This window comes from Melospiza georgiana, chromosome 2 (genome assembly GCF_028018845.1).
Source record: "Melospiza georgiana isolate bMelGeo1 chromosome 2, bMelGeo1.pri, whole genome shotgun sequence".
NCBI lineage: Eukaryota > Metazoa > Chordata > Aves > Passeriformes > Passerellidae > Melospiza > Melospiza georgiana.
In genome coordinates, this window is record NC_080431.1 from 18593738 (window position 1) to 18618076 (window position 24339).

The 24339-nt window shown below is 40.9% G+C and overlaps 1 protein-coding gene across 1 annotated transcript in view; it reads right to left on the reverse strand.

Moving 5' to 3' along the window:
* The window catches only part of RASA3 (RAS p21 protein activator 3), a 129279-nt gene that overhangs the window by 32547 nt on the left and 72393 nt on the right, over positions 1-24339 (reverse strand). The window contains exons 5-6 of the mRNA XM_058045064.1: positions 24089-24165; positions 1029-1109 (exon numbers count right to left, since the gene is read on the reverse strand). Coding sequence (XP_057901047.1) covers positions 1029-1109; positions 24089-24165 — 158 coding nt within the window. The remainder of the gene's footprint in view (positions 1-1028; positions 1110-24088; positions 24166-24339) is intronic.

Genomic DNA, 24339 nt, shown 5'->3' on the forward strand with positions numbered 1-24339 from the left:
TATCAATAGTCACACATTATTCAGACTGGGGGCATAGGGAAGCAGACAAAGGTAAATTCAGACATTTAAGAGTTAGTCAATCAGTCTCCTTACTGTTTCAATAATAGACACCCAGCCAGTCATTTGAAACAAGTTACAGCCTTAAAATGAATTGCACAAGTCAAATACACAATTCCATTAATGGAGATAAGGCACAACACACCAAGACAAAGATGCAGAATACAGACAGGCTCAAAGACTTCTCTGCGTGCAAGGTAAATATTTGTCAAAAATGCTTCTTATTTATAGTATTTGCAACAAATTGTTGTAAAACATCATTAATAACCCATGCCACCGAATTTGATTCTTTGAGGTCACAGCAGAGCTGTTTTGTTTCTATAATGACACAGACATAAAAGATGACTAGATAAGCAGAAAAACCAGCGACATCCAACAGCAGAGAAAATTTTCATAACAGATGGGAAAATTGAATCCCAAATTTGAACTGAAGAGTATCATGCAGAATCTCATCACTAAAACCTCATTCCAAATTTTATCCATGATATTATGTCTGCATATATCAAATTACAGGACTGAGCCATTGAGGGTTTTTGACATACATATTAATTTGTCACACCTTGAAAGTGAAGACACTCTTAAATATTCACATGCAAACGTGCATACTCGGCAAGATGTTGATGTATTCACATTTCTCTTCCACCCTGCCCAAAATTAGGCAATGAATTTGCTCAAAAACTGGCCTCCAACTGTGAGGTGAGAAGATGCATAAATTAAGACTAACCACAAATTATATACTCTTGGATATTCAAATTATTCAGATCTTTACATAAATCAAAACTGAAACAAGTCTCAAATCACTTACTCTAGCATAATTCAGTAGCTCATACACACACCCACCCCAACATTTAACATATTCTAGCAGTGTCTAAATACTCCCAGCTGTCCATAGGAGAAAGCAAATTTCTAATAGACAAAGGAAACAGAAACCACCCTTATAAAAGGGAAGCCCTTGAATGTGCAATACTTGCCTGGAGGGTCCTGCTAAGGTAACAGTGGCATAGGGATCACATTGCCCGTTCACAATGGGCAGCCCTTGGCACTCCAAAACTCTAGAAAAGAAGAAAATGAAGACAAATACATTAATTTAATGGAAAGAAGCTGGAGGGAAAATAAAACTGAAGCATGTTCATAGGGTTTTTTTCACAACACTTTACACTAGGGAATTTAAATGTCACTAAGCAGAAATATTTAATTTATACTTGAACTTGACAACACATTCTGTTCTTAAATACTAACTTTAATAAGGGTCAAAAATACTGTTAAATTACTGCAAAGCCTTAACTCAAAGGATTTTTATTATGCAAGCACAGCAATTTAAGGTTCATGAAGAAGGAGTCTGCTGTCAAGATGGGAGCTGTCAGCACTTTAAAATTCTGTGACAATTTATTCACCAAAATACATAACCAGAATTTATTCTGTAAGAGAAATATAAGAAAAAACCCACACAGACAGATCCCAGAAGCAGCTAAATAATTTCTCAAAATAACATTCATGAAGACCTCAGTGCTTTTGCAAAATTTGGCATGGGCTTATTTATAAAGTTGTGTTAATTACAGACCAGGACATATAACACAGCCATCCTAAATATTCAGCAGCTCTGCACTCAAGTAGTAACAGAGACATTGGAGGGAAAAAATGGAACAAACTGGGGTTTGCTGCACACAACGGTGGGAAAGCTGCAATTCTGCACTCTCATTTCAACATCTCTTTGGGGAAGAAAAAAAGAAGTAGAAAAAACCCAATACAACTACCCCCAAAAACTGAAAAAATGCTGCATGTTTCAGAAGTTAAAACCTACTGAGGAATGCAGCATCAGCTGGAAACACAGACAGACAAGCCAGTTTCCAGAACTCTCCCTCCAGCAACAAGTTCTGCTTCCAACAGGTAACCTGCTGGGCTGATGTATTTGCACAATTTTCACTGGAAAGTTTCAGTGAAGACAAACCACAAAGCTCTCTGGGCAAGTGAGCAGTACCATCATTGCAATGTGAAGTATCATGCTAAATTCTGGGTGCTATAACATCACATGCAAAGTAATAGCCATTTTACTGTTTTCAGTGACGGCAATTTCAATGTAAAAGAATGTAAGGATAAGTGATAGAGAACAATTCAGTACCAGATAGTGCTCCACAATTTCATCCACAAGGCAAGTTATTTGGTTACATATAGTGTAGACTTTAAATACAGTTTAACTACAGGCCTGTTATTACTTACCCTCCATAAAAGGAGAAAATAAGTAATATTCTGCATCAATACAGGAATCATTTTTGTACCAGAGAAGGCACAACCTAGACAGGTTCAGAGAGCACTACAAGTAGAAGAAGACTGAGCACCACACTAAGGGGCACACACAGGTAGCTGAAACAATACATTACATTCCTAGCTGAATTGTCCTACCCATGGCCCCTCAGAATGAAGGCTAGGTAGCTGTCTTTCAATACAGACAGCCCCCAGTAATGCACCAACTCACAAGCTTCCCAATTGCACAGCCCTCACCTAGCTGACTCCTCATTGCTAACTAACACTAGAACAAAAATTCATTAACACTAGTTCAAAATTCTGTTGTGTTTTCTGGATATGCAAGTGGAATCATAAATCAAAACAACAGAGAGAGTTAGGAAAAGCCTGGATTGCACAGGCCATGTGCTGCTTTTATCTCTGGACTTCAATTATTTCACAACAAGTTCACCATCCACAGAGACAGAATGTAGAAACCTCCAAAGCCACGTAGTTTAAGATTATATCTGATATTACAAAGTGCTACAACACAAACAGTGAAATTCAAGCCACAGATTCTATCCCAGCACCAGCTGGAAATCCATGGTGTAAGCTTCAGGAACCCTCAGCATCAAACAACACACAAAACACATGATTTGACTGCCTCAATGCAATGCATACAGTGCCATTTGAGATGACTTAGTTTCTTCCACCATCCCTTGATGCTGCTCCACATAGGCAGGAGGTACCCATGAAAAACACATAAATTTGACAGATCCACATCTCTCAGAGGCCTCATAAATAGACCAGATGCCTGCTTGCAAGCAATCAAATCCTACTCCAAATTCACCTAGCTTACCTTACAGAAAAAGTGTAGAATAAGCTTTTTTTTTGCACATGTAGTAATACAAATACTCAAAATTGTAAGGGAAATGCCACTTTTTAAATTTAAAAGGGGCAGATGTGAACAGAAAGAACATGTAATTTTACACTGCAGCCTTCTGACAGAGTATCTGTCAGTGCAGGAGGAAAAACCAGTAAGCACCAGCAGAAAGTTTTTATGGAGAGGCAGGTGCAGCTTGATTTTCTTACAAGTAAAGGACAGACCAGTTTCCTTCCAGGGGTCTTTGCTCTAGTAGGACCACAAGACCACATTCACAGCAGAAACACTTGCCCAGTGAGCCACAGCAGGACTACTGGTAATTCTTTTAGGATTGCAGATGTGGCGTGAACACATTCCTATCTAACGGAACAATTGTACACCAAGTGTCAGTGTCAAACCAAACTCCTGTGTTCCAGTGCTTCCTTAAAGCAGTCTGGAAGCTCCTTAAAATGAAATAGTAACTCAATGACTTTACAGCAGTCTGCCAATTTTCTGCTGCTGATGAATGGATTCCAAGCGAGCTCTCATCCATAAGAGAAGAACTATGTGAAATTGAAACAGTCAGAGCATGTGGCCAGAGAGACTATGACTCCTGTTTTAGTAAAAGCAGTTCTTTCCAGAGTGTGTAGAAAATAGAAAGTGATCCTAGAGAGAGCATAATCTACACTCGAGGACATACAGAGTTTGCAAATCACTACACAATCAAAACAGAAAATAAAAAACATCACAGATGAACTTAAATGATGAAAAGTGCGAACTCATCCAAGCAAAAAATATGTATATCCTAACTGTACACGTGTACAATGACAGGATCTATTCTAATATTGCCACATAGAAGAATTGAAGATTTTTATTGTGGGTAGTCCTGTGTTATCACATCCATCATCAGCAATGGTTAAAAAGGCAAGCAGTATCACCAGCTGCTTGGAGAGAACACAGCAATGAAAATCAATGGGCACCTATAATTTGAATTGTGTGTGCTCTCCAGAACACATGGAGAACAACAACAGATGGCTTCTAACCACCCATAGCTCTCCCAGGGCTGTACTCTCCAGTTCAGAAAACAGAAGTTATCCATCCACAAACAGCTTACAAAATCATGAATGGTGTGAAGAACATTTCCTCACAAAATAAGAACTAAGGGGCACATAATGAAATTACCAGACAGAAGGTTTAAAAATAAACAAAAGGAAGTACTTTTTCTACACAATGAAATTGCAAAATTTATTGCCACACAGTGTTGTGAAGGCTGAAAGAATATGTGGATTAAAATCAGCACTACAGAAACTCATGGAGTAGAGGTTTGTAGGCAGCTATTAAAGCTTAATGGTCCAGAAGCCTCCTTCAGCTCAGGAAATCCCAAATTGGTGATCAGGAAGGGTGCAACACTGGAGCAATCACAACACTTGAAGAATCACTCACGAGAGAGCATCAGTACTAGGCTAGACTAGAGGGGCATTTTACACAGTAGGGTAGTTGTTCTGTTCTCTGGGGAAAAAGCAAAAACAAAAGGAAAAAAGAATAAAACAAAATACACAGATGTTCTTGTGCAGTCATGATGACTTAAGAGTAAGATGCTTCTTTGTGTACTTCTGGAATAAGGAAAGCAAAAGCAACCTTGAAAGAAACAAAATGTGGGAAAACAGGAAACAGACATCAACAGACTGTATCACAAGCCTTTCACGTAATTTAAAAGCAGTTATTGTTTAAGAATGTTGAAGAAATCAGGCAAAAGACTGAAGACTTAGGATTCTGAGGAAGGAAGGCTGTGTTTGGAGAGACAATGATTCTGGTTCTTGTTTCTTATAAAGCATTATGAGAGGAAACAAAATTCAACAATGCACAGGTCTGTTTGACTCATGTTAGAACTCTCTCCTTAGCTACAGGATAGTGTAATGTCAGGGCTGCTTTTCTTACAGCCATTTTCTTCAGTCATGGGAAAGTTGCTAAGTCAATTACTGCTCCTCTCTCCCAGCCTTGTACGAAAACACTGGCTTTACTTGGCAAGCAAGGAAAGAGCTAGAACAAAATGTCAGCTTCTCAGAGACAATAAAATGGAATCTCAACTATGCCACAAGGCCATCACATTACTTAGACTGACAGTTCATATCTGGATTAGATGAAAAAGAAAAAAAAAAGTGTAATAAAGGTATGATCTTGGGAAAGAGGGGCATAGTGGGAAGCAGTGAACAAAGCCAGTAAAAATAAAATGCCCCTGCTCTAGTCATCTGCAGAATAAACTTAACTTACATGTACTAGAATAATGAAAAAGAGCCCTGACAATCAAAATTATTCAAGAATTACAAGTCAACCCATTAGACCTCAGAGAAAAAAAAAAAGTCTGGTGGCTGCCAGAATCTTGTCTACCCAACTGGTGATTTCTCACCATTAGCTGTCTGGAGCCCAGCTGGGGCAGAATGAGCCATCCCTCACAGCTTGCCTGGCTGGGCAGAGCTAAGGTTAGTGCTGGGTCATAGGAGAAAACTCTCAATGCAGCTGTCTCACTGTATTTTGCTTGTGGTTTATAAAATTAACAGGTTTCAAGAAACAAGGCAGTTCAGTTTTCAATATGGTTCATGACCAAACCTTCAGAAGAGTAAATAAGCTATGGAAAATTCCCAGTGCGCAAGAGAAAACCTCAAAAACCTAAACATATCATAAACATGCCCTTGTGTCTACAGAAGCTGAGAGGGTGGCAGGAGCAGAAAGTCTTGAAAAAACATGAAGAGATTTTTCAACAAAGACTGAGTAGCTCATATCTGACAGTACAGGCATTTCCTCTGGGTTGCCAACTCAGCACTGGAGGCTGTAATCTCTGACACAGCCCCTACACAAACATACTCAAGATCAGCCTTAACACAGGTGAGCAACATCTGAATGATCCAAGCCCACAGGCATTCCATGCTCCTGCCCAGGAACTCCCAAAATTGTTTAGGAATTACAGGCTTTGTGATTAGTTCAAGATGCACATGTGTCATCAGCCTCCTTGTGTGTCAGAATGGACAGCCAAGGCAAAAACAGACCAAAAAAAGAAACCAGAAGGGACACTGCTGCTCTTAAAACTCATACGGGTATTTACTGTTTTTCCAGAATAAATCACTTCAGTCTACCAACTCAGGCACAGTTGTTTCCCCACTTTCAGCTTAGAGTGGGGACCAGCACACCATTCCCATTCTCCTTCTCAAATCAGACAGTTTTCTCACTGTGATTTCTCAAGAGAAAATAAATACATCATTTTTTCAATACAATTGCTTTCTATCACTGCACCATATATTTTAATTGCTTGGTTTCTGAGATCAATATAGATAATTAGCAAGTTTGCTCATCTATCTTGTCATTCCTCTATTTCCAGCCTTCACTTTTTCCACCTCTCTTTCATTTCTTTACCTTGAGACTTCATTCCACCTCATATGAACATTTTTTGGCCATATTCAGGTTCTGCTCTGCATCATTTTAAAGACAGGAGACTTCCTCCCTGCTTGCTCTAGTGATCTAATCATTACTTGAACACTCAGTACTTTGTGAGGTACGCCTGACCAGACAAATACCAACTTAAAAGCAAACTTGTGGTAGATTTGTCAGAACTAACATCAAAACAATGCATCTTTGGCTTATGCTAAGTACTTGTTTGATAAAGTACATTTCCCAGAGCTGGGTATATGACTTAGCTTCTTCAGTCTCTCTAGCTCTCTCACTTTCTTTTTCTCCTTCCCAATTTTTCTTTTCTACTCACTAGAGTCATCTTGTAACATACGCTCTATCCTGAGTACTTTGTCTTGCAGAGATAACAGAACACCTCTAAATACTCTCTCCTTGTGACTGGGCTTCTCATGGAGCATAAAATAAAGCTATTACTCTGTAACTTCATAATAGAACAGTCCAGTCTTTTTGTCTAACAGCAAAGAGGTGGTGTCCCTTCCTTGCAATATTCAGATCATTCCTGAATGCTCTTTTCTTTTGGTGCAGCTTTGCACCACAAGCTGCACCAAAGCTGCACAAGCTCCCTTCTCATTCCCAGTGGTTTAGGAGGAACTTTGCTGTAAGGCTGCATGATGGACTTCCATGAGCACCTTGGCACACCTCACACCTGGGTGGGCACATGGCAGCTGCTCTCAGACAGGAGAACTGACTGACACCTTCCACTGCAAGCAGAATTATTGCCAGGCCTCCTTCTTATTCCTTTTATTACAGCCTTCATAAACCAGTTATACTCACATGTTTCAGAGGGGTTTGTCTGAAATTCAGACAAAGTACATTCACCATTAATAAGCAGAAAGGTACCATGTCTAGCTCAGAAATTCCCTGAATCATAAATTTTCAGAGGCCAGGAGAGTGTGTCACTGTATGACTGCTCTCATCATTCTTCATGTCCTAGACAGACTCAGTGTCAGTATCCTGGGCTGAGTCTGACCAAATGCTCCATCTGTTTGTGCACCTTCAGACAAGCACTGCACTTCCCCTCCACTTCCACAAAGTAATCTACTGGATGTCCACTGAGGATTTAACATACACACACAACCCTTTTTTGTCAAGAGGTTTGATGAAGTGGCCAGTTTCTTCTGGAGTAAGACAAAAATTCTCACAGTTTTCTCGATCTTGGTTTTTAATTCCACTCTGCCTTTATCATCAAAACTACTAGAATTATTACATCCCAACCCTCTCAAAATTTCTTACCAATTCACACTATGACTTTAACTTGTCCGTGTCCCCAGGGAGTGAGGAGGCTAAGACTATGGAATACACATACTGAATCAAGTTCTTGTCCTCTGGATGATCATCTGAGGCCAAAGGATCATGCCCACTCCCAGTAAGTGAACTCCAGTAAAAGATTAATTCAAAAGTCCCTATTCCTTGACTTTTGGAAGTGATCTATTTGTACCAAAACAAGATTTCCTACTATTCTTCTCACCTGAATGTTGTTTTGTACTGGGAACAGACCAATTTCCTCTGATAGCAGTTCTCACATCCTGGGAATTGCCTGCAATGATGTGCCCTGGTTCACCTTAAAGTTATTTTCTGTCCCACACAGACAGAAAATGTTACAGCACTGGGTAGTGTCTGGTGACCACTGACCATGCCACCATGGTAGAACGAACCAGGGAAAGGAAAGGATGGAACAATGTCCAAGAAGATAAAGCCATACTGAACAAAATACATCAATACTTGCTTTACCATAATGATTTTAAGACATTTTCCCATCACATTATTGCATCTCTCCAGGAAAATTGAAACCAGTGTTTTTATCCAGTCCTCATCCACACTGCTGGTCCCCAGTCTAGCCTCCCACCACTCTCACTGCCCTTCCAGGAAAACTGCTCCCCTTGAGGAACTTCAGCAGTACACTATCGTGTCTGGATAATACCCTCCCTCCTTCTGAGTTTATTTTGGTGAACAAACAAGTTCTGTCTTATAAAGCAAAAAATAAACACTTGCCATCTCCTTAACATTTGAGAGGATTAACAGTTAACTGGAGCTATTTTCACCTTCATGTGGCAACTCACTCTGCCACAAAGATCTGTGGCACTAAATTAAACCCTGCCTCATTCAGACAAATGGCACTTCAACTGGACCAGCAATTTACTCCACGTGTATTCCCTCAGAATAAAGATTTTTGCAGTATTTGAGGCATTGACTCTGAAACATTTATATACAAAATATATTTATACACTCAAAACTACTCCCATTTTGATCAGCCTTAAGGACATCAGAGGAATAGGCTGTGCAGGCAACTGTTTTGGTTTTTTCCCTTTTAGAATACTCCCCAAAGCCTCAATGACAAAAGCACAACAGAAATCTTGAAACTCAGATTACAGCTGCAATCGCATGTAAGCTCTACTTTTTCTTCCCCATTTCCAGTTCAGATGAAAATCATCATAGTCCAACAAATTTAAAGATGTTCTTAAACCCATGTTACCCTGAACATATTCCTTCCCAAGCTGACCTACGACTATTTTTGCAGCTCCATGCAGCATGCAGATTAGCTTTTGGTCTTAAGCACAAAAAAAGTTCTGTAAGCACAAAATTTCTGTCACACACACACACAACTCTTGCTAACACAAGGCTGGCAATGGTGATTTCCTTGTGAGAGAGCAAAGGAAAAGGAATTAACTGCTAGTGTCTTAGATCAAGCAAAAATTTCTTTCCCACGTATTTTACTGAAGATATTTTATAGCAAAACAGGGACAAATACTCATACAAAGCCAACAAATAACATATAGAAAACAAGTGAAAGCTAATGAGCACAGCCCCTACTTCCCCATTCTATCAAATCCTATTACAGGTATTACAATACAACTACATCCAATGCAAAACCCCTACTTCATTAAATAGAAGGAAGAAATACTGTCAACACATATGCATCCCTAAAACCAGTATTACTTCAAATAAACTGCAAACTTCTCATGTCATTAAACATCTACATTTCTTAGAAGTTTAAAACCAGACTTTTTTTCTACTATTAATATGGGAACTGTCCTCCATACTACAGCTCAAACCATCTCAATTGCTTTCCAATACCCACTCTAGAAAGACCTTTAAAAGCACACAGAGTACCATCTGTACTCTGTACTAAAGAGAGCAGACTAAAAAGTGGGTGACAGCCAACCTGTTCCCACAAGGAGTTAATCCATTAGTAGTTAAAGCCAGTTTATGAGCCAATTACAGGACCTTCCTAAGAGCCTCTTCAGAAAACTCTTCAGTTATGTCAATATTAAAAAAATGGTTAAATTATCCTCTACGACAGTGCCCTGAGGCTTTAAGCAGAGATACAGGCTCACTGAAATTTTGCTCTACACTGATTTAGTGACTATTCCTGGCACTGACATCATCATTTCCTTCTGCCTTGGTCTCAGACTGGCAACCCCAGCTATTAACAGGGAACAAGAACTTAACAACAGGAGAGAAAAGAGAAAGGCTAAGCAGGCAGAAGTAATTTCTAGTACATGCTGATATTCAGAGAAGACAAAAGATGCAAGTATCAGTTAAAGCAAAGCAAGTAGTATACAAAAATTGTAATGGAATATGCTTAATGATGGTACTATATTGATTCTTGCAGGGGCAAGTGAAGAAATTTGAATTTCATGTAGTATGGCAGGAAGCCAAGGAACGGGTCAACGTATCGAGGCAGTTGCAGAAGCCCTCATGTAAATGCAGCATGGTGAGAAATGCAAAAGGAGTGAAGCACAAAACAGCAACAATTACAATGCACAGCAAATGATTAGAGCCCAGCCAGCAGCTTTAGCTGAGCTGCCTGTGGCAATCCTAAATGGAGGCAATGAGATCCTGTCTGTACAGGCTGATAAGAAAAGAAAGAAGACCAAAAGGCACCATGGGAGTGAGAGGCAGAAAGGCTGTTATGGCTAAATAATGAAGCCAGACCATGGCACAAAAATCTCCCATGTCATTTTTATTTGCTTGGAAAGGTATACTTGTCTCAGGTATACTTGGAAAGGTATACTTGCTCTGTATGGGAAATACAGGTTTTATGGAAAGAAAACTGCAGTGATTTCTGACTTGAGACCTGTCCAAGTTTAACCTGCTCCCAGGAAGGAGCTGTGGGCACACAGCACAATCTCTCCTTTCAGGCAGCACTTGCATGTCACTGTGTACATACATGAGCAGGTAAGCAAACAAAACAAGCTGCAGGAACATGTCCTGACCTCTCCCCTCCACCAGCCAGCAGAGGCCAGAAGCATCTGCAACTATTAGGTGTTTGATACTCATATGACAAGAAGGAAGACAAAATGAAGAAGCTATGCTAGTAAGGAATACCTTACAATCAGGAAGGTATTATAATCAGGAATAACTGACACTCATCCCTAAGACAGTGTGATACATGGCAGAGTAAAAGTTAAAGAAATCACCCAAAAGCTTTTGAGTCTACTGGCAGGAATCTGATTATGAAGTAAAAGGTAAGGAAAAGGCTAAAAGCAGAAGCTTTAAAGAATTTATGACAGAGAGAAGGAAATAGGCACCCTGGTGGGGAGTGGGTAGGTGTGGGTGTGCGAGAGTGGGGGTATTAAACTCTGAGAAACAAAAGAGAGAAACAGAAGCAGCCCATCCTAGGGCTTTCCTACCTAGCTGGTGAGCAAGAGTTTCCTCCCAAATGCTGAGTATGGTCATGTCAAACAGATATCCCAGGCTGGCCATAGACAGTAGTATTTTAAATAAAAATTTAGACATGCTGGTGAGTGGCCTGAACTGCCAAATACCTGGAACAACTGGGAGAACATGAAGCACAGCAGATTGGAAAACAGCATCTAGGATTGGAAAACAGCATCTAATTCACATGCCATGGCACATTTGAACCACAGGGCCCAACAACCCACAACTCTTGGGCCAAGAGAATGCATCAGCTGAGAAGCATCTTTTGGGTGATAGGGGATGCACAGGAAGGGAACACAAGAGAATGAGATGGTTTAATGAAAGCTGTAGCACCAACAGAATGTAAACCCAGCCAGCTTCTTCTCATCCCTACCCAGTCCAAGTATACTGATTTCTCTACTAAATAAATTCTTGAATACTCTTCCATATAGGTTTTCACACCATGTGTTTAATTAGATGTAGTAACAAAGTTTAATTAGGTGTAGTAAGAAATACACCTTTCTAAGTGAAAGCAACACAAAAATAGGTTGTAATTTATAAAGAAAAGAAGTAATTACCTGTGGAACTACAAAGCAATCAAAGGTGCCTCCAAACACTTCACAGAGGCTACAATCCCCTGCAATGAGAATGCCTTGGCACACCTGAGGTAAGCAGAACCTTTAATGCTTTAAAAAACTCAACTTGAAACAACTCAGAAAAACTCTTGATTATGTTTACGTAAATCATCAGACAATCTGGGATCTTGATTAACAATAGTTCTTATTAAAGGGTAGTGATCTTTGCTACATTTTGCAATACTTTCATAATGGAATTCAAATTAAGTTGATTCATTAGCCCTGCCGAGACCCAATGGCAGTTATGTTGCCAACTAAGTTCCAAAGTAACGCTGATACACTGGATTTGCTGTGATAAGAGAATTGGGCTAAAGTTATACAAATTGTGTCACAGAGAACATAAAAATGCTCTCCAACTAGAATTCACAAAATAATATTAATAACTTGATTCTGTCAGGGTTTAAATATCTAAAAAGATGTCAATGTATCTCATTGTAATTATGGACAATGCAGTAATCAAACACAGGAGGCAAAAAACAAAAAGCACACAGTATTTAATATGAAAATCAAGGCATTATATCCTCAAAACCTGCCCTTTATTTTAAAGAACGAAACCTAACTCAAACCAGAAACATTCAATTTAAACCAGATACACCAAGTCTGTGGAGAGTCTTCTTTAGTAAATCAAATTGCAACGTACAGATCAGGCTTGTTAACTTTCATTTACCTGAAATGAAAAGTGCAGATAGAGATATTCATAGAATAGTTTGGGTTGGGGAGTCCTTAAAGATCGTGAAGTTCCAACTCCCCTGAAATGGGCAAGGATGCCCTTCACTAAAGCAAGCTGCTCAAAGCCCCATCAAATAAGCACAAGCATCATAAGGATCAAAATGTACATTTTGCAATACACTTTCCTATGAAATTAAGTGAAAAGCTCTTACCAGTGTCCCTGACTTGGCAAAAGAGATCAAACAGGATTCATAAACCATTTATTTCAAAAACAGCTGTCACAGGATGGTGACTTGCCTAATATGAATAATTCCTCTGGTCCTACAAGGAGATGTGCAATAGTGTTCTGTGCCTGAAGGATCAAACTATGAATGTAATACAGAAATCCCATGAAGGATATTTTGTGGCCTTTCTGTAGCAACACCAAAGCAAGTAGGTCCTGCAGACAAAATCTTCCATTAGCAGTGAAACTTCCTTAATAAAACTTCCTTAATCCTCTGCAATGCTACAACTGTAAAGCACCAGGCTCTTAAGACTCTCCACAAGTTTTAAGATGTTAGGAAAACACCTATGGAGCAAAACCCAGAAGGTGCCTGGAGAGGAAGCCACAGACTTCTAATGGGATACAAAATCCCTTTGACCTGTTTGACAGGAAAAGGCACCAGCTGTGATTACCTGCACAACAAAAGCACATCTGAACGGTAAACCTGGTAGCCCCTACCAGGAACAAAGCATTACACAAATTGTAAACAATTTCCCCTGGCACACCGTCCCATTTGACTTTCTGCTCTGAAAGGTTGGTCATGTCATAGGTTTAGTTAAAACCTATGACATCCCATCCAAAGAAGAGTGTGCTTCACCAAGTGGTGGTTATACCATTGCTTGTACAGCACAAAGCCTCTAGAGGTGAAAAGCAATGTAAAGTGCTCTTTACTGAAGTTTTTAGTGGCTTGTCACTTCATCTTAGAAAAAAACAAGATGCAAATTAGGGCAAAGTCAGATAGGCATGTTGATATAACCAGCTGTAATTAGAAGCCCATATCAGCTTTTTAATTCCAATTATTGCAGAGAGAATTTATATTGATGTTATATTTATTCTCATAGTTTGGGATGAAAAGGGATCTTTGGGATCACATTCTGGCCTCTTTTAAGACAGTGATGAAAGCTCACACCTACTAAATTTGTGCAACAAGTTCATGATTGCTTCATCTTGAGAGCACATTTCTGAAGAGCAATCAAGGCTTAACTCAAAGGAATCACAACTATTAAAATATACTCAAAATTTTCCACATGAAATTGTTTGCTGATTAATGATCATGACAAAAAACAAACAAACAAACAAACTCTCCACCCCCAATGGTTTTTACTACTTGTTTCCCACTAGTCTCTTGAGCTTCCAAACATTGGTTATCACTCACAGTAGGAATAAGTAACCATACATTCAGAAGGACTCTTCTAAATAATGTGCATACTGAGATTTCACAGGATCAGCTAGGTTGAAAAAGACCTCTGAGATCATCAAGTCCAACTCATCACTTAACACCACCTTGCCAATCAGACCATTGTACTCAGTGCCACATCCAGTCTTTTCTTAAAGACCTCCAGGGATGGTGACTCCACCACCTCGCTGGGAAACCTTTTCCAATGCCCAATCACCCTTTCTGTGAAGAATTTCTTCCTAATATCCAGCTTAATCCTCCCCTGGCACAGCTTAAGACTATGTCCTCTTGTCCTGTCACTTGTTGTCTGGGAGGAAAAGCCAACCCCCACCTGGCCACAGCCTCCTTTCAGGTGTTTGTAGGGAGTGAGAAGGTCCCCTCTGAGCCTCCTCCTCTCCAGGCTGAACAAGCCCAGCTCCCTCAGCCACTCCTCACAGGATGTGCTCTCCAGAGCCTTCATCAGCTTCACTGCCCTCCTCTGGACACACTCCAGCACCTCAAGGTCCTTCCTAAGCTGAGGAGCCCAGAACTGGATACAGGACTCAAGGTGTGGCTTATATCATTGAATTCAGCCCATGGATCCAGCCTGTCCAGGTCCCTCTGCAGAGCCCTCCTACCCTCCAGCAGATCAACACTCCTCCCCAGCTTGGTGTCATCAAAGTTTTTCTTGCATAAATCCAGCAGTCACTCACTCTAAGACATATTTACCAGCTCTTCTATTTTTCCTGTAGCTGTTCCATGAACACTTCTGAGTTTAACAGCATGCTTTTTAGCCCAGTCTCCTAAAGAGAGAAGCTTAAGAGAAAATGCTTTCTGTCTGTATTTGTCAATCAATCTCCTGCTGACGATTTTTTTTTAATCAGTTGGCATTTTCCACAGAATTTGAATAAGTGGTACAGATTTCAAAAGATACTCCAGTTCTACTAATTTTATTAAACTCAACGGCTGTGCAGAGAAGGGCTGCACACAGCAGTTCTCAGCAGCTTCTGACTGAAAAGCACATAAATAGTGAGTCTGCTGTCACACTGTGCCACCTTTTACAAACATGATGTTTGGGCTGGTGGGGCATAAAACTGGACAAATCAGCAGAGACTGTCAAATAACTAAAAGGGTAAAACCATACACAGCAAGTATATCTGCAGCTGGATACAGTCTAGCTGAATTGTTGCCTCTGTTTGAAGCTTGTATGAAATTATTACAAAACCATCAGCTTGGAAGCAAGTCAACAGTAAAATAAGTTCAAATTAATTGCAGACATTACTGCCTCCAAAAGCACAGCATCCTTGACAATTTCTGTGCTCAATGCAATTTCTTTCAGAGTATTTCCCTTTTCTCTTAGGATTTATGAGAACAAAACTATTAGATAAACTAGCAATCTACCTTGTATGGCAGAAAGGAATGGGACAGTGAAAATGACAGGTTTCACAGTGCTGTTAAATTAACAATGTGTATTGAAAGATTTTTAATCTGACTCACAAGTGCTTTTTACGTTACAAATATACAACTGGCAAAACAGATGAGTTTTTCCACAATTGACTCTTACTGAAATCCCAAAAAATGGCATCCAAGTCAAAGGTTTACACCAAGACAGACAAGTAGGGGGACATACAGTTGACACCAGGTGATTTTAGCACTGTGGATTCTGGAAAGTACTCAGTCACAGCACATAACTAGTTGCATTCTCAGTACAATAATGTGCCCAGAAGCACAAACATGATTCCAGATGGAGTAGGGCAAGAGATACTTTCTCATTATTGCCACATCCACTGTATGACTTTTTGCAATAACTTCCTCTCAACACGTCCTTCTGTGAACAATGAAGTTAATGACAAGTGTTTCCTAGGTATTGTGTACCATGTCTCTACTTTCCTTATATCTGAAACAAAACAGAGAAGCACAACAAAAAAGAAATCGTCCAACCTCAACACTTGGGGCCCTGCAACTTCCTCTCTACCCTCCAGCTTCCCCTATTTCCATCCTACCTTGATGTCAGTCCCTAGCTCCATTCTGCTACTTAAATATCATGTTGGCAAGTGCTGCTCTTGGAGCAACAGTTTAAAAATTTGCAGAGACAACTGTAATCTTTGTGCCTCATCACACTGCTCCTTTCGAAACTCCTCCACTGGTTTCAGATGGTGCCTGCCACAGAAGCTGTAGAAATCCCAAGAGTCACTCAGAATGAAACAGGGTGCAAGCTCACCCCTGTATTATGTGAAACACCTTGTACTCCAAAGGGAAGAACCTTTTGATATAGGTCACATTGCAACACAGCTAGCTGCTTTTTCCTGGGGCCCTATCTCAAATGTAATTCAACTCTTCCAGCTGATCATCATTAAAGGACATCAGTGAAGGAAAAACTGCAGACATTTGGGGCACTGACAGCCTACTGAAGGCGATAACAATTCACAGTTCTCAAAATCCACACACCTTTTACAAACACTGGCACTATAGGAATATTCTCTAATGCCCCTGAAGCACCCTAACACTGACCTCGAGCACATTTAGAAATAAAATAATTTACCATTAGGATTTATGCTTGAATAATTTGCCTCCATTTATAATCCCAGTCTGTGCATACTCTGTGTAAAACAGGAAGTACTGTCACATTATCTACACAGCAGCTTTTACTGCTAAAACAGAATGGCTTAAGACTTATATTTGAGTCTTTAATTACAAACCAAGTTTTATACCTATTCCAGAATCATGTGATGACTATCCAATCTCAAAATGGTGAGCACTTTAAAGTATGTTCTGCTGGAGAAGAGTCTAATTGAAGTTGCTGTTGATTGGGATTACAGATAAAATAATACTTGTATGTGATTTGCATAAAGAATTTCATTAATAGAGGAGAAGCACTGAAGAAACACTGAATACAAAAACAAAGGAGTGTGAAACAAACTTCATTTAGTGGGAAACACAGCAGCAGCAGAAGACAGTACTTCTATATGTCAGAGGTTTAATGGAGAACAGTTGAAACTTGATTTAGGCTACAAAACAGTCAACAGAGGCTATGGTGGGGATGGAGAAGCACAGCAGAGACAGTGTAAACTCAGTGTTATGAGAGCTGGGAGGAAAAAAGAAAAACTTTATGCGCTATGTTAAAGCCTTATAAAGATACATCTCTCTTCTTTCTTCTCCTCTGTACTCTCAAAACCCACAGCATTGCAGCACTTCATGATAAAAAAAAGTACCAGATGCTATGTGATTTAACCTCTGAGCATTTTCTCCCCATCAGTTTGTTATGAAACCCACACCAGATGAAAAGCATGATCAAGATGCAATCCTGCAGGAAAAGGTGCAGCTTGATGCAGGGCATGCTCTCCAGAGAAAGGAGATTGTAACACATTTAATGGATGCATGAGTTTATTCAAAATGAAGCCATGAAACTACTTCATGCCTTCATTAGCATTCCTTCCCAGGAGCAAACAGAGGTTGAAATTTTTCAAAATACTGTGAGTTCATCTGATTGATGCATACATTAAACCGGCCTTCTTGTAGTTAGCAATACCTTTTTTCCCCTAATTGATCATCTTTTAGGCAGGAAAATAAGCCTCATTTGACCCTGAGGGGAGTTCAAAGCTGGTTGCATGTCTCTGCAGTGGAATGGAAACTTTACTAAAGCAACATAAATGTATATTCTCTAAACTGGAAGCAGCAAACCCAAGAGGGCTGAGTGGCTCAAGGACCCATTCTGGATGTAGGCACAGTCCCAAGTGATGCAACATGACAGGAAAAGCAGCCACTGCCAGTTCTGGCCTCCTCTGACCTCCAACAGGAGCTGCAGCCCTGCACCACATCAACACAACCATCAAAAGCCTGAGACTGAGCATTACAGCCTCACACAGCAACAAAACATTGCTTCCATGAAGAAACAACCCCAGGTTGCTGCTGGATCTTTGGTGGAACACCAGCTCCAATCTGGAAAAGGAAAATACTTTTTGCAATCACAGGAGGAAACAGCAGACCTGCACCAGACAAAACCATGTTTTCCTCTTATGCTTTAGATTAGGATCCAGACTGCTGATCCAAAAGCAGGAATGGCCATTATCTCAGCCTTCCAACCAGACCTGATATATGTAACTTTGCCCTTCATGAGTTGTGGCCAACAAAACAAAAAGGCTGAGCGCTGAAATTTTCAAAACAAAGCCATCATTTACCTTAACCTCAGAAACATCATATTGCATAAGAGACTTTTAAACAGTTACATAAAGTCAATCTGCTTTAGGGCAGTGATTGTCAACCAGTGAGCAGCAATGCTCATGGACAAGGAAGTTCAGATCTATAATGTGAGCCATCAGAGAGGAAGGTCAGATGCTGCTCACTGCATGCTCTGTGCTCTACTCCCATGGCAGGGAAGGCAAGGGAAGCACCACCAAGTCCCAGGACTCCCACGCCTAGGCAGAGACTTTCTGCTTTAACCACACCTGACAAATGAAACCTTCTTCCTTACCTCCCTCTTCCTCTTCAGAAGGCTTTTAAAGCCCACAGATCAGTCACTGTTCTTTTAACAATCCCTGAAGCGTTGATCTTGGGGATGTCATACCTACTTATTGTCTCCTCTCCTGCCTGCTGTTGTAAACTGCCCATTCAGCTTTGTTCCACATGGTCGGAATACATCTTGTGGAGCCCTCAAGAGAGCTGCACAGCATTTAATTCATAAATTAATGCAGAGCAGCCACATCTTCCATACCAGAGCTACAAAAGCTTCACTTTCCAAATAAAATTTCAGCATTGATAATGTATTTGTAGACTTACGAATTACTTACTGGATAAGTGTGTTACTGCATGTGAAAGACAGCAGTAGCCTCTGAAGCACAGATGTTGTTATTTAGCTATATAGATTTACTGGGTGGGAGAAAAAAGAAGCAGAGGGGAGGAGGGGTGAGCTCTCCAAAGCAGATGTTTCCAAGCTTTTTTAAAACTAAGAGACAAGACATAAGACAACACTTGAAGGAGCAGCTGGGGACAGCGAATAAATACAGACATTTAAATGTGACTAATTACATACACATGCTGGAATTCTCAGAGGATGATCAGGGAGCCAGGCTCCCAGCTCACTCTGACTTTCAACAGGAGTTCAGTGGCCTGTTCCTTCAGGCATGCTGCAAGATGTCATCTTGCTAAATACAGAACACTGCTTCTAAATGTTGCCTCTAGTAGCTTAACCACAGCAAAGCCTGCAGATTGCTACAAAGCTATCTACAGGAGCCCTCCTCTTTATTAAATAAATACAAATGCACGTATCTGCTGTTCCTTGCCTGTGTGGCTCTGACAGATGAGACAAAGTTGTCTGGACAGCCCAGAGGCCTTAAGCCTTTGGGGAACCACCCTTCTGTGCTAAACACAAATACATTGCCCAAAACCTGCTCTAGCAATGGTGGGGAAAGGTTTACAAAAAGTCTAGGGATCCTTTCCAAGTACTTTGGTTGTAAAGCAGGAAAGGTTTCTGTACATGGGAAGTGGTGGCTCATAAAAAAAAAAGTTCAGGGAAAAGTACATACCATTAATTTTCAGATATATTCATGCAATATGGCTAGACACACACTGTTCATGACAGCTCAAACATCTCCACCCAGCATGGCTGCAGAAAGAGAATCTCTCCCTGGTCATTTGCCTTCTTCTGCATTACAGAAAAAGAAAGTGCAGTTCCACGATACATAGGATTAAGGCCTGTTTCAGCTTAAAAAGCATGAGGGAAAAAAAAATACAACAGGGCTCAAGCAGCTGCCAAAAGCTGTGTGTCAGCACAAAGGGGTGTGTATGGACACAAACAGCCAGAAGCATGGGAAAGTCTTGACCACTTCCTTCCACGGCCTATCTTAAAAATCTTCATAAAATTACAGATAGATTTCTGGCAGGTGACAAACAGGAGAGAGGCTTCACCTCACAGCCAGTGAGGCCAGATTTTGCTAGTCACAACAAGCAGTGGCTGACTGTGCAGAGGGTCAGGAAGGCTGTGACTGTAAAATTGAGGAGGAACACAGTGCAAGATCTTTTGTGAGTAAAAGACAAAAAGGAGAGAAGCCAGACCTACTAAGACTTTCTTTTTCCCAGCACTCAAGGTGACTCACTACACGGCACAACAGTGTTCAGTACAAGTGCAGCTAGAGGAAGGTCCCAAACCACCAAGTCCATACTTGTTGTTTTTTATCTGACATACTCGGGCAAGGGTCTGTGGTCAGCAGGCTGCACATCTCATCTCCCTGTATAGTGTGAACATACACATCAAGAGCCTGCATCCCAAGTCCTGTAACTGGGATACAGGAGACTGATGGGGGTCAGTCACAAGGACCACCAGGTTTTGTACCAGGTCCCACAAGGGATGCCCACAAGCAGCAAACCTTTCCCAGAAGGAGCATCCCAAGAGAGAGCTGTGGTTCTTACAGAGTATGACAGAAGAAGTTGCTGGGGGACACAAGCAGTGTGAGTGTGGTGCCTACATCTGTACTGTCAATGCAACTTAAATCCACTAATGCTTCTCCTTTTAATCTCTTGTGCAGGGATTCAGCCCAGGAGATTGTGCTGTAGCAGCTGGCTGAGACCACGGCCTGTGATGAAGCACAACAGCTTAGTCGTTTAAGACTAAATGAAAGTACTGAATGCTTCTTAAGGAGAAGCTATTAGGTAACTGGTTTTGAACTGAATTTTTTGCTTCCTCTGCAGGGGCTAAGGAAGCACACTTGCCTTTTGCATTTTTTAATAATCTACTACTTAATGTTCAAGAGCTCAGCACTTAAGTATTTTAATTTGCCCTTCCATTCAGATGAATTTTTCCATCCATTCATCCAGCTGACTTCACAGCATGCTCCACAGGACTGAGGGCTGGCTCAGCCCCAGCAGCTTTCCAGGCTTTCTGGAATGCAGAGGTGGCAGCAATGTGAACAGGCTCAGAGGGCACACTGAAAAAGACCTATGGGTAAGCTCCTATCTTTTTTACCTTCTGGAGAGGTAAAAAGTTTCCTAATTGGGCCAGGTGTTCATTTAGCCAACATGTGTGGTCTTTGAAAACAAGCACTACTCTGGGACTTAAGAAAAGCAAGTGTCTCTAAGGTATTTTTAAACAGCTGCCCACTGGATGCAGCTTTTGTTCTCCCTGCAAACCTGAACTGTTCAACCAGTTACATGTATGAGGGAGTTTGCAGGGTAGTGTTCATCTCTGCAGCTAAATGCTTCATTTAAAACGAAGTCAAGGAAGTTCACAAGACAAGCATTAGATTCACCAGAACAAGTCAGTTTTGAAGATGAAGTGATTCTAGATTGTTGCTCATATTTTTACAGCCTTATTGGCTTACTGTAACATCCACAAGATATTCATAAGAAAAATCAGTGATTTTCACAACACTCAGTTGGAACCTGCACTTCCCTAGAACACCTAATCTCTGCTTTGCACTCCTGACCTACCTCTGACAAAGGCTCTGCCTCTCCTGCCTTTGCTGCTCTCCTCACTGGCAAATTCCAGCTACAAAGACATTTGGCTAAGCATTGCTTAATTACCCCACTCTTCTTACAGGCTGAAGCGCTAGAACCAAGATGTCTGTGAACAAACCTGCAAGAGATTTCAGATCATGTGGAAAAATGTTAAGAACTGCAGTTCAGACCTTCCTGAAGCAAGCAGTGTGGCATGAAGAAAATGCTGGACTACATTCTGAAGTGCTTTTTTTTATCCCATGATGTAAACACTCCCCTTCATCTTTCCCTTCTTTCTCACAGCTAAGACAGACAGCCATGAAATCCTGCATCAATCCTGTGGAACGACATAATCTAGAAACATTCTTCTTTCCCAATTCTCTTATTTGAACTGCTAAGCACTACTTTCACCACTCAAATAACAAATAAATGTGGAAACTAGACAAAGCAGAGTGTCCAGGTCAGATATCAAAGAGAAGGTGGCAAAGGGAAAGGACAGTTTCAGCAGACAAAAGCTTGCTTGAACTCTGATTTTCAAATTTTGTTTCTAAGACACCTGAACTCATTATGATTCAGTGGCTAAAACCCCATGATTTTTCTACACATTGCAGCTAATACACTGAACAATACCTAGCAAATCACGGTTACAGAACGCTTCACAAACCAACTGAAGTTTTTTTTAATCTGCATTGTAGAAAGTTAATGAAATAGTCTTCAAATAGAGAATATATAAGCAAAAATCTGAGTAAGTATTTAAAACCTGTCTAGCCAAATGAAAAAGCTTGGAAATCACACTGTTAATGTAGTCATTGCCTTACTGCTATTCATGAAGCAAGAAGCTGCATGTATTGCATATCAAGAAGGAGCTTTTCAGACACCTATTTCCAGCATTTCAGGAAGTTCACTGAAAAATCCATTGGTACTATAATTTTACAGGGCCCCACTTAACCGAAGACAAAACCTTTAAAAGACAGCTGGCTGTGGCATGGCATACTCTCTCAAAATAAAACAAACACAGGCAAACACTTCTGAAGGTCCTTCAGTACACCTCCTAACTATTCAAAACAGATGGGAGCAGAAGGGCATTTCAGTTAATCTATGTTTGCAGAGCCACGGATATCACAGGATTTCAACCCACAATTAGGGTTCAAAGGATAAGGACAGAAGGCTCTGTGGCTGTATCACATCTAAGGAGTGCATTATACACTTTCAGAAAGGCCAAAGCAAAAAAAACCAAAACCTCAATGTGGTAACCAGGACAACTGTGCTCCTTTCCCTGTCTAAACACATAATCCTCCAGGCATGCTTCAAGGAAAGTCCAAGCTCAGTGATAAACTCACTGTCCTGTATGTTCCACACATATTCACCCTCTCTAACAAAGGAATTGCCTTTTCCCACCTTCTACTTCCCCTTGTCCCACAAAGCCTTAGGACCAATAGCAATACAAGCAACACTTAAAAGATGCCAGCCTAGGACTTGGTAGATTCAGGTTTGAGCTCTGATTTCTCAGCATGTGTGTGACCATCATCACCTGGTCATATTCAAGTCGTGCAATGGAGAATGACACAATAAGAGTCCTCAGGCAGCAGCTAGAGGAAGGCTGGGCCCTCCAGGTGGTGCACAGCTATACTGACATGGCAATTTTTGTTCTCAAAGAGGTTCAGCTGTGTTCCAGGAGCACTGTGCCCTGGTTGACAAGTTCACTGGAGCTCAGAGCCTTCACAGCAGCAGACCATCCCCTGCCTCATGAGAGCAGACTGCAGAGAGGAAGAGGTCAAATGTACCTACCTCTGGTAGGACCTGCATGGCCAGAGGGTACATGCACAGGCAGGCAGGACCACTTACCCCAGCCCATCCTCATATCAAGAGTGGGCCTACAGTGATGGAGGTCACCATATTTGTCACCTGCATTTGTTAACAGGTCCCAGATGTAAAGACTACCAGGACAAAGCCTTAGCAAAGGCAGCAACAAAATGATACTAAATACTGGGCTGAAAATTGGGCTGGTCAGAACTTCCCTAGCACAGCATTTATCATATTGACATGACTGACACAGAAGTGTATGATGCCAGCAGTGTGATTTTGACAGCTCTTCTGCCAGAGAACACAAAGCATTCCTCACAGAGGCAAACCAGCTCTGCCACTGCTTCTGGGGTAACGTGAAAGGCTTTGGTGTGGCCTGAGAGCAGTGGTCTTGCAGACTCCTCCCCACAGGACAGAGAAATCTTTACTGCCATTTGAGTCCTGTGGCATCTCTGTTCCAACTTGAATGAGACCAGATGGCTGATTCTGAGGCTGCCTTAGTAAGTGATAGCAAACTTTTGTTTTAAGTCAGCTCTGTAGCACTCTCACCACACAAGCTGTGCTACAAATTTACTTAGCTGGTAAGGTCCTTAATGCAAACTAGAAGGACATTAATATTACCCTTTGATGTCTTTTTGGTATTTATGCCATGACTAAATTGGGTAAGGAAATGATTAACATTTAAGGTTATTAGGAAGAAAATTACATAGAGGGAGGGAAAGGGAAAATGAAAAAAACTCACATGCTATAAACTCATAAGGATATTTCTGATTAGGAACATTCAATGTTCAACTAAATGTGTTGATTCCTCCAACTATTTTTAAATGCAGCAGTGCAGACTGTTTGCAATCAGTCTGTTTCTCATAACTTCACAGCTATATTTCAAGTCCTACCGAGTTGCGAGCTTGTGGCAGACAACACCAGTGTCTGTTATGACTTCACTCAGTCTCAGCTCCAGGTGGACCTTCCCCTGAAACACACCAAAAACACCACAGGAAATGTTAGTTTTATCCATAGGCACTCACACCATTCCAACTTCAACCAAAGCAAGCCAGTTTGTGCAAGTAATTCCAGGAGAAGCCTAAAGATTAAATAAGAGCTGTATAGCTGAGGTCTTTCTACTGCCAGAAAATCCAAACTAGTA